The following is a 10,526-nucleotide window of genomic DNA, read 5'->3' as shown; positions in this document are numbered from 1 at the left end:
TAACGTCAAAAGGTTCTATAATATTGTAAAAATTCATGAAAAAATATATAATTTTGTATTTTTGGTTAGGCACAAGGTTAGCAGTGAGGTTAAGGTTAGGTTTAACATTTAAAGTAGAAATGGTCGGGGTTTATGACTGTGGCTGTGGAAGCTAGTGCTGCTTTCAACATGGACAATTTGGTAGTTGTTGAAAATTCACACCACCAGGTCCTCTGTTTATATGACCAACATAGGATTTTGCATAACCTCTGCTTTTTATTCCACTGTGTTATGTAAAACATGAAATACATAAATTCATGTAATAATACCTAATGGTCACACGATGGCATTACAGTATAGCAATGAACAATAGAACTCGCAGGCAACTTTTGTTACCTGTCAAGTTGCTTCTACAAAGTATTGACTCAGGGGTGTGAATACTTATGTAAATGAGAAATTTCTAATAATTTACTAAACATTTGTAAAAACATGTTTTCACTTTGTCAATATGGGGTATCGTGTGTAGGTGGTGGAGGAAAAAATACATATTTAATCCATTTTGAATTCAAGCTGCAATACAGAAAAATTGAATAAATCAAGGGGCATGAATACTTTCTGAAGGCACCATATGCAGCAGCACTAACTCTACGTCAGACTTAAATATGGGCTAGCCGCTAGAGAATAAGGAACTCAATGGCATTTACTATATGTAACCCCTTAATTTGTGTGAATTGAATGGTGCGGTTTATTCTTATGGACTTTCAAACATATCAGTTTAGGTCTTATACAGTTGAAGTCGGAAGTTTACATACACCTTATGCAAATACATTTAAACTCAGTTTCACAATTCCTAACATTTAATCCTAGTAAAAATTCCCAGTTAGGATCACCACTTTATTTTAAGAATGTGAAATGTCAGTATAATAGTAGAGAGAATGATTTATTTCAGCTTTTATTTCTTTCATCACATTCCCAGTGGGTCAGAAGTTTACATACACTCAATTAGTATTTGGTAGCATTGCCTTTAAATTGTTTAACTTGGGTCAAACGGTTCGGGTAGCCTTCCACAAGCTTCCCACAATAAGTTGGGTGAATGTTGGCCCATTCCTCCTGACAGAGCTGGTGTAACTGAGTCATGTTTGTAGGCCTCCTTGCTTGCACACACTTTTTCAGTTCTGCCCACACATTTTCTATAGGATTGAGGTCAAGGCTTTGTGCTGGCCACTCCAATACCTTGACTTTGTTGTCCTGAAGCCATTTTGCCACAACTTTGGAAGTATGCTTGGGGTCATTGTCCATTTGGAAGACACATTTGCGACTAAGCTTTAACTTCCTGACTGATGTCTTGAGATGTTGCTTCAATATATCCACATAATTTTCCTGCCTCATGATGCCATCTATTTTGTGAAGTGCACCAGTCCCTCCTGCAGCAATGCACCCCCACAACATGATGCTGCCAACCCCGTGCTTCACTGTTGGGATGGTGTTCTTCGGCTTGCCAGCCTCCCCATTTCTCCTCCAAACATAACGATGGTCATTATGGCCAAACAGATCTATTTTTGTTTCATCAGACCAGAGGACATTTCTCCAAAAAGTACAACTTTTTCCCCATGTGCAGTTGCAAACCGCAATCTGGCATTTTTATGGCAGTTTTGGAGCAGTGACTTCTTCCTTGTTGACCGGCCTTTCAGGTTATGTCAATATAGGACTTGTTTTACTGTGAATATAGATAGTTTTGTACCTGTTTCCTCCAGCATCTTCACAAGGTCCTTTGTTGTTGTTCTGGGATTGATTGGCACTTTTCGCACCAAAGTACGTTCATCTCTAGGAGAAAGAACGCGTCTCCTTCCTGAGCGGTATGACAGCTGCGTGTTCCCATGGTGTTTATACTTGCGTACTATTGTTTGTACAGATGAACATGGTACCTTCAGGTGTTTGGAAATTGTTCCTAAGGATGAACCAGACTTTTTCTGAGGTCTTGGCTGATTTCTTTTCCCATGATGTCAAGCAGAGAGGCACAGAGTTTGAAGGTAGGCCTTGAAATACATCCACAGGTACACCTCCAATTGACTCAAATTATGTCAATTAGCCTATCAGAAGTTTCTAAAGCCATGACATCATTATCTGGAATTTTCCAAGCTGTTTAAAGGCACAGTCAACTTAGTGTATGTAAACTTCTGACCCACTGGAATTGTGATACAGTGAATTATAAGTTAAATAATTTGTCTGTAAACAATTTTTGGAAAAATTACTTGTGTCATGCACACAGGAGATGTCCTAACCGACTTGCCAAAACTATAGCTTGTTAACAAGAAATGTGTGGATTGGTTGAAAAACTAGTTTTAATGACTAAGTATTCTAAGTGTATGTAAACTTCCGACTTCAACTGCACCCGTTTTCTTCAGAGTAAGATATAATTAGTTGTATAGTTGTAAATAGTGAAGTATATCCTTTAACACAATGACCAGAGGTTTATAGTGCTGCTGACAACATGCGCAGTGCTAATTTTATTACAAGAGGACAAGACCACTTCAGACTGAACAATTGCCTTTATTAGAAAGAAAAACCTTTGAGGAACAACCCTCAAATAGCTCTAAAAGTTAAGATATTTCATGCCAAATATACAGTTCTATACATAAAAGTGCATTGTAACAATGTATAAGCAGTATCTTTATTATTCATTAATTAATAACTTTTTCTAAAATGGCATCATCATTATTAATTCATTCATCTTGCTTCCTACTGCTCATAACACAGGGTCTGAAATGAGAACGCAACAGTACAGAACATAGTTCAAGTTCCTCTAAAACATTTTCAAAGGCACTTTCACGTGTACATACTACAGATGTACAAGGACACAAAGTTAGTCAACAGGCAGGACGCTACTGCTAACTGTGTATGATTGGCATAGAGAGAAAACACAGAATACAACAGGCTCATGTTCATTAGGAGACACTGTAGCAAAACGGAAAACTAAATGAGTGTTTCTTCTTGGTACTCCCTCCGTTTGTCAGTTTTCTTCCATTTGGTGTCGAATGAATACGATCCGGGTTTGGGTAGGACACCTGCAACTTTCAAGACTCTGCATTGGACTTCTGAATTTCTACATCCTTTGTTCAAAAAATCCTATTCAATTCTAACAAAACTAAAATCTTAAACAAATGAACATTACATAATTCAGAAAAAAGGGTTGTAATCCAGAATTCAGATCATATTCACTTTTAATATACATAAATGTTTTGCAACAGACAAAAATAAACCTGTTGCAGTTTGTATTTCAAGGAAAACATTGCTTATTGCAAATTTGAGACTGTTTTTTTTTGTCCTTGCTTTTTAACCAGATGCAAGCTTCCCCACACATGCACCTATCAGTCTTCTTTCTTCAGCTACACAGACAGACTTCTAGAGGGCACGGTCACAGAATTGGAAAACAGGGGGACATACAGTTCCAGTATGAGTAGGCCAGTTCCCTTGGTGGTCAGTTGTCACATACACCCACATCATGTGACATGGTCTTCAGTGAACATGCGAGTATGTATTCCCCAGGACCAAATCAATCATTCAAGAGGGGGTTTATCGCCTACATGTAATGACAGATTCCTGATGGAGAATCTAAACATCAGTCACATCTCTCCCACAGAGTAATGGACCAGCCCATCTCCCTATCCACAACACAAGGATTAGCCTACATGGTCAGAGGGGGGGCTATTGGGATAGAAAGCTTCTCACACACTAACATTGACAAGAAACACAAGAAGCAGTATGATGAACAAGGTAGTATTTTACAGTAACAGTCAGTTAGTCCATGGCTACTGGCAGCACTCCGTCGTTGGGAGAGTTGACTGCCGTGAGTCTTTCCACATGTTTCTAGAGTCTTGCACAAGCAGAGAAAGAAAGAGTAACATCCATGCTCTAAAACTATGATTCATTTGGACAGAGAAAGCCAGGCATTGTGTGTACAGTAAAACAAGCTGTTGTGTGTTGTGTATACCATTGGTCATATGCATTGTGGGGCGTCTACAGTACAGCAAACCATTCTCAACCGGCCCCTTGATTCTAAAGACAGAAGGCCAACGAAGGTTCGACACAGGTCTTTAAGAGTATATAACAATTTTCACAGAATTTCCATAGCGGGTAATATTTCACATAGTGGTTGTATCCTCGTCTCCCTCCAGACTTTGTTTAGAACAATGCCACTGTGTTAAAATAAAGCCATGTGAAATCAACATGTAGGCAATCTTGTACAATTTTTCATAACTCATATATATGAGTGTACCCTTATGATCACACACATATCTGGACTCTTCCACTCCCTGCTTCAGTCTCTGTTTCAATCTCAGCTATAAACATTAGTTAGCTACACCCATACTACCAGCAGCTTTCGATTGGTGGTCTGAACACTATTGACAGCTTATATTTCTGAGTGGCAGTAAGGCCTTACGATCAGTACTCTAAACCTAAGCGTTTTACATCTAAGTGAGAAGCGAACTCCAGTCGGGCTCAGCTGACACGGACTACATTTCCCATAGTTCCCCTGGCTGAGTAGGAAACAAAACGTGGCACCACTGTTTCTTTAGCGTTCATTCTTTTGTAGTTCTCTTGTTTCTGTAACCTCAAAGAAAGCCTTTGTGATTTGTTACTGTATATAGTAATGATCAAGAAGAAAAAGTTGACCTATCTAGCGATGCTAGGCATTTCAGCAGATTCTACAGTATTTTCTATATGATCATGACAAACTATTTGTCTGTTGAAAATATTCACACTGAAACATGCCCTTTTCCTTGTGGTAGTTCAGTCTGTTTAGCAGACCCGAGAATATCCCTATGTTGTCATTGTCAATAAATGTGGTTAACTTACTTGACACTGGTTAACTTCTAGACACTGCAAGAAAACAAATCCATCTCACAAAGCAAACTACAGTATCCTTGTTTACTTGAATGTCTCAGATCTCTTTAATCAATGTCCAGGCAATGGACTGTTCTTCTACTGTCCTCACAATGTTATAATTATTATTAGAATCTATAGACATCGATAACATGTTGCTACTGTATCTAGACTCAGAGCCCTTCTCCCATTGTCCCATTGGCCTCTGCTCCCATCCCAGAGTTCAGCGTTCACATGGTGCACGACTTGTCCAGGGGGTCCTGGGGAGGGGGTGCGGCGGGGAGGTGGGCCGGGCCCGTCTTGGGCAGCACCAGGGGCTTAGGCCTCAGGGCAGGTGGCTTGAGCTGCACCCCCATGCGGGGCATCACCACCGGCTTGAAGGTGCTCATGGTGTCGCTGGAGGAGCTGGTGCTGCGGCGCATCGGCGCCCCCCCGGCCTCGCCGGTCTGGGCCCTCAGCAGGATGTTGTGGAGGGGGCTGAGGGACTCGCTGGAACTAGCTGGGGTGGGGCCCCCGGTCGACTGCCTCTGCTCCAGGGTGTCCAGCACCACGTCGGGGGCGTGCTTGGCCGAACTCTGCCTCTCTAGCTCCCGCAGCTCGTTCAGCGCCGTGTTCATCGTCTCCTCTATGTCCTGCAGGGAGAGAGCGCCAGCGGTAGGTAAACAGAGAGGGAAAAGAGAGAAAAAGACAGAAGTTAATAAAAAAACAGTGACATCCCTATGGGACTCCCAATCACAGCCAGATGTGATACAGCCTGGATCCGAAACAGGGACTGTAGTGACGCCTCTTGCACTGAGATGCAGTGCCTTAGACCGCTGCGCCACTCGGGAGGCCATGCATGAATGCGGGCTCAGTCAGGCCAAAAGTGCTGCTTGAGACTGAAATCCCTGGGCATGTGCCCGACTTCGAATACCAAAGACAAGATGCAGAGATGACAAGACATTCATCAGAGCATCTCCCTACTAGACAGAGACAGACAACCCAATGGAGAGAGACATCATCCTCTTTTTGACCATCAGCTTCCTAATTAGAAGTCTCTTCACACTGCTGATGGCTTCTCATGATTTCCCACAATGCATACGGCTACCGCCAAGACGCATCGCATTGTTATCAGAGCTCTGATAAGGTAATTGTGGTCTGTAACGACACAAAGTATTACCATGCAGACACTGATGCCGCTTTGAAATAATGACTTTCTATTTTCTGTTCTGATACGCGGCACTCGGACCAAATTAACAGCTTGTGTGACGGTGTGGAACATTACAAAAATAGATACTCGGGTCTCAAAAGCGATTTAACTCAACGTCAATGTCCCAGAAGCTATATGAAGCAACAAACACACATCTTTTTCTGTGATATTCTTACTAGCGCTGGGGTTGCTGCTAGCAGAAATTCTTTAAAGAATGTTTTACTTGCAATGATGGTGACATGTGGTTGTCTCGTCTCACCTACATTTGTTGACTTCACTTATTGTAAGTCACTCTGTATAGGAGCGTCTTGATAACATGACAACTAGATTGTCAATGTGAATGTGTTTGGGAGTGATGTGACAGAGGTGTTCAGGAGCAGAATACAGAATTAGCACTGACTAGGTTTACAGGGCGGTGCAGGGCTGTGGTGCTGGAGTGAGCTGTGCTCGTCCCTCGTAGCTGATGCTGACCTGTGCGATGGTCTCCGGGTCCAGGGGCTTGCCGCCGCCGTGCGGGTGTGGGTGGGGCTCCTGGAACACGGCCGTGTACTGGCCAGAACTCGTGGAGCGTCGGATGGGCGGGCTCTCCATCTTCTTCAGCGACTCGTGGCGGCTGATGTTGGTCAGGCTGCCGTGGCCGGTGCGCCGCCGGCGCTCTGGACTGTCCATGGGCAGCTGGCCGTGGTTGCGGCTCCGCAGCAGATCCCGGGGGCTGAAGGAGTGACCCAGCACCGGAGAACCCATCTCAGGGGTGTGACCCTGGCCCCCGTGGATCTGCTGGGAGTGTACTATGCAGTGGACGTCACTGGGGCGGACAGGGGGGCGGCGCGATGGGGGCTCCGTCCTCTTTCTGTGCCTGCCGTGGGAGGGGTGGTGCAAAGACACAGAGGTCAGGTTATTTTATTTAACCTTTATTTAAACTAGGCAGGTCTATGGCGTTATACGTTATAAATGTTGCATTGTCTTGCAGACGGGCCGTGGTAATGTAGCTACATTCCCTCACAGATTCTTTGTCACTATGTGGATCGAGACACCAGGCAGAGTTGTTGAAGCATTCTGTCTGAATTTAGTGTTCAGATGTAAACCTATATGGCAGTCCCAAAGTGCTCCTAGTAGCTTGTTCAGAGCCCAGGTATAGTGAGGGCTGGCAGGGCTCACGCTGCAACACTGAGAGGCCTGCAGGCTGGGTCTTTATCAGCACCTCCAGCCACAGCAGGCCCCCTGCCTGGGAGAAGGTACAGCTGGCTCAGCATTAGAGCTGTCCTCCATCTGAACCTGTCTGTCTCAACACACCCTCCTGAACATAGATATACACGCACATGCGCACGCACACACGTCATTTCTACCGGGGCTCTAAAAAGACACTGCTCTGATCTGCATATTTACAACACCCAGCCAGCCTAGCAGGAGACAGCCAAGTGTGTGTGTGAGTCATAATGTTATATCACACAACCTGATCAGCACTAAACACTGCAGGTTGGCTTGCTGTAGTATCCAAACTGGTATCGTTACAAGACCATAGTAGTTGGCAAGACAGCACAAAACAGATGTGGGACCAGGCTAGCTGCACAGCACTTCCTGTCTCATATCAGTGTTGTGACAAAACCTTTATCTCCATGAATTGTCATTCATGAGTCTAGCAGCTATTCATTCCTTAATCATCCCTCCCAGGCTTTTCAGAGTGTTTCAAGTCCCAGTCTAATTCCTGCCTAATGAACACTGTCTCAGCCACCGTCATTAAGAGCCTGAGGGACCTTCATCATGGAGCTAAATATGGGCCATGATGTGTTCTGATACAGTATGGAGGACTGACTGGGGGTTGGGAGAGGAGTGTGTTACTGCAGGGGGTAAACAAGTGCAGGGACTCATCATGACCAGCAGGGGGGAGTAAAATCACACAACTTAATATATGAACAGGCTTATAGCAAGGAAGATAACTGCTACAGTACAACCCATAGACAGTCATTGTGTACTTTTAAACCATATTATACACTAGCTATTCATCCAAGATTCTAGAGTAAATGACATGCATTCCTGTCTATCAACACAATACAGAGACAACGGTTCACTGACATGACGGCATTCTTTACCATGCTTTTGATGATGTCATACAAACGCAAACCAGATTATACAATAATGTTGTCTGGCTGACTGACTACAATTCTATGCTGTAATTAATACAGTTGTATAACAGAAATGATGTAAATCGCCTGACAACATACCATGCACTTCAGGGCTTTTGACTAGCCAGTGAGTGCATCGTTGTTGATCGCGAACAGTGGGAGTAGATGTCTAAATAAAGCCAAAGATATGAATGATTCAACAGTGCCAAGCCATGTCTGCATAGAACAGTGGAGAGAGCGAAAGAGAGAGGGGAGCGAGAGAAAATGGAGGGCTGCCAGGAGGAGCGAGAGAGGGGATAACAACTTGGACACGGCATGGGAATTGGGAGTGGGGCGGGGGTGTGGGGGGGACAGTGACAGGAAATGACTATGGAACATGATTGGAGAAGGTGACTGAGGCTCTGAATCTGCAGAATGGAACACATAGCTAAGATACTACAAAACACAGTGTGATTCATCAACATTCTCTCCAGCAGAGAGACAAGTGAGCAAGCCCTTTAATAAAACAGTATCTTAACTTGTATTTGGGCTGATGCCAGTGGTAGATTGTCCAAGGTCGCCTACACCGCCACACAAATTAGAATGCAGCAATGAAAGGAAGAACAAATACGAAATACTAGAGCTCTCCCAGAAGCCAACATAGTCCCTGCCAAAAAGATACACCAGGAGAGAGAGAGTGTGTATCAGCCCTGGACTGCTCTGAGAATGACCAAGCACCACTATTAAAAAAACCTTCTAATGTATTTACAACATACTCCCTAAAGCCAACTCATTTGAAAACTGAAATGACCCACTGACTGGGACAACTCATCATTAACGAGAACTCTATTGGCCATTACGCTGAGAGAGTAGGTGGGAGCGGGACAGGACAGGGAAACGGGGCCCGTATTCAAGCATTCTCTTAGAGCAGTAGGAGTGCTGATCTAGAATCAGGTCCGTCTGTCCACATAATATCTTTCTAAAAAGGCAAGCTCTACTTTCCTAGACCGTTTGTGAACACGGGCCCAGGTTTAGAAGTGTGGAAGCATCTGGTCATTCTGATCTAGACGCAATGACTTACTCCAATACCCCCTCAGTCGTAACCAGAGGTAAAGGCAGGTATGCAGAATGTATTTTCCTTCATTGGAACTCATAGATTCATCTCCATACAAAATGTTTACATTCCACAGAAAGTTGATATTTTTACATTTTATGTACCACTTTTGCCTTTTAAACTCTAGTTGCCCACAGGCAGTACAGTGGAGTCAGGAGAGGGTGTGGTGGTGCTGGTGGTAGTCCGAGCCAGAGCCCTGGCAGACAGACTGTCCCATCAGTCAGGCAGTTATTGGCTTGGCCATCTTTCATTAGCTAAATGCTTGAGAGGATGCCACAGTGAGACGTCAAGGTGTGCTGGGGGTCACACAAGGGTTGCCGTCCCCGGTAGGCTAGTGTGTGTGTGGCAGGCGGGCAAGCAGCATAAAACATTTTAAAATGTTTTGCAACGGAAAACAAAAATGCGCATCCAAGTAGCCCCCCCCCCCCCCCCCCCCCCCATGTTTCAGTCCGTTTTCTTCCGTTGAATAAATACACCCTCACTACATGAGGTAGAGGTGAGATGTGGTGGAACTCACCTGTAGGCATCAGAGATCCTGGTGTCTGTAGGGGAGCCCGTGTCTTTGCCTGAACACATGCCTTCGTCCTCAGCTCCATGACCGCTGCTGGCCTCACTGTCAGCCTTCTGACTTAGTGTGTCCGAGAAATGATCGTCCCTGTAACACACACACACAAAAGACCAAAAAAAAAAGACAATATATATATTTTTTTATGCAACAAAAGCTTAGAAGTGTAAAGCTTTTGACCACAGTGTATTGAGTTAATAATAATAAAACCCATTTGGCAGACACTTTCATCCAAAGCGACCCTGGCGTTACAAGTGCCATGCTCTACCCAACTGAGCTACAAAGGAGCTCAGTCAATCATTCCTAACTAGCCTCTCCTCCAGGTTCATGTTGACTCATCGGCCTGCATCTATTAGCATGCCATTAGTCATGGTGTGTCCAGGACTGCCAGGCAGCTTGACCAGTGCCAGCTGTCTGGTTTATCTCAGTGGGCTGCCTGTGTGACTGAGCGGAGCTGTGCGCTAGCTGCAGACACTGCAATTGGTGCCCGTTCCTGTCAGGTGGCAGCAATCAGACCTGCTTACCAGCCACAGAGTCTGGTGGAGCGGTGACTAATGGACTGGCTGATAAACCACGCACGCTGCAGTGCACGTATCACAACAAGGATGACCGTGGCCCAGCCATCTGATACGCAAAGCTACATCTTACTGTATTTCAACCAAGTGCTCAGACAGTACACACCATGCTGTGAAT

At 44.5% G+C, this 10,526-nt stretch overlaps 1 protein-coding gene across 1 annotated transcript in view; it reads right to left on the bottom strand.

Moving 5' to 3' along the window:
* Window positions 1-2,509: 2,509 nt before the first annotated feature.
* The window catches only part of LOC120054087 (SLIT-ROBO Rho GTPase-activating protein 1-like), a 159,612-nt gene continuing 151,595 nt past the window's right edge, over window positions 2,510-10,526 (bottom strand). The window contains exons 20-22 of the mRNA XM_039001469.1: window positions 9,786-9,923; window positions 6,524-6,908; window positions 2,510-5,495 (exon numbers count right to left, since the gene is read on the bottom strand). Of these exons, the coding sequence (XP_038857397.1) occupies window positions 5,094-5,495; window positions 6,524-6,908; window positions 9,786-9,923 (925 nt within the window). The 3' untranslated portion in view covers window positions 2,510-5,093. The remainder of the gene's footprint in view (window positions 5,496-6,523; window positions 6,909-9,785; window positions 9,924-10,526) is intronic.

Source organism: Salvelinus namaycush, chromosome 9 (genome assembly GCF_016432855.1).
Source record: "Salvelinus namaycush isolate Seneca chromosome 9, SaNama_1.0, whole genome shotgun sequence".
Taxonomy (NCBI): Eukaryota; Metazoa; Chordata; class Actinopteri; order Salmoniformes; family Salmonidae; genus Salvelinus; species Salvelinus namaycush.
Note: the sequence above shows the minus strand (reverse complement) of the source record. Positions and strands in the feature narration are given on the sequence as shown.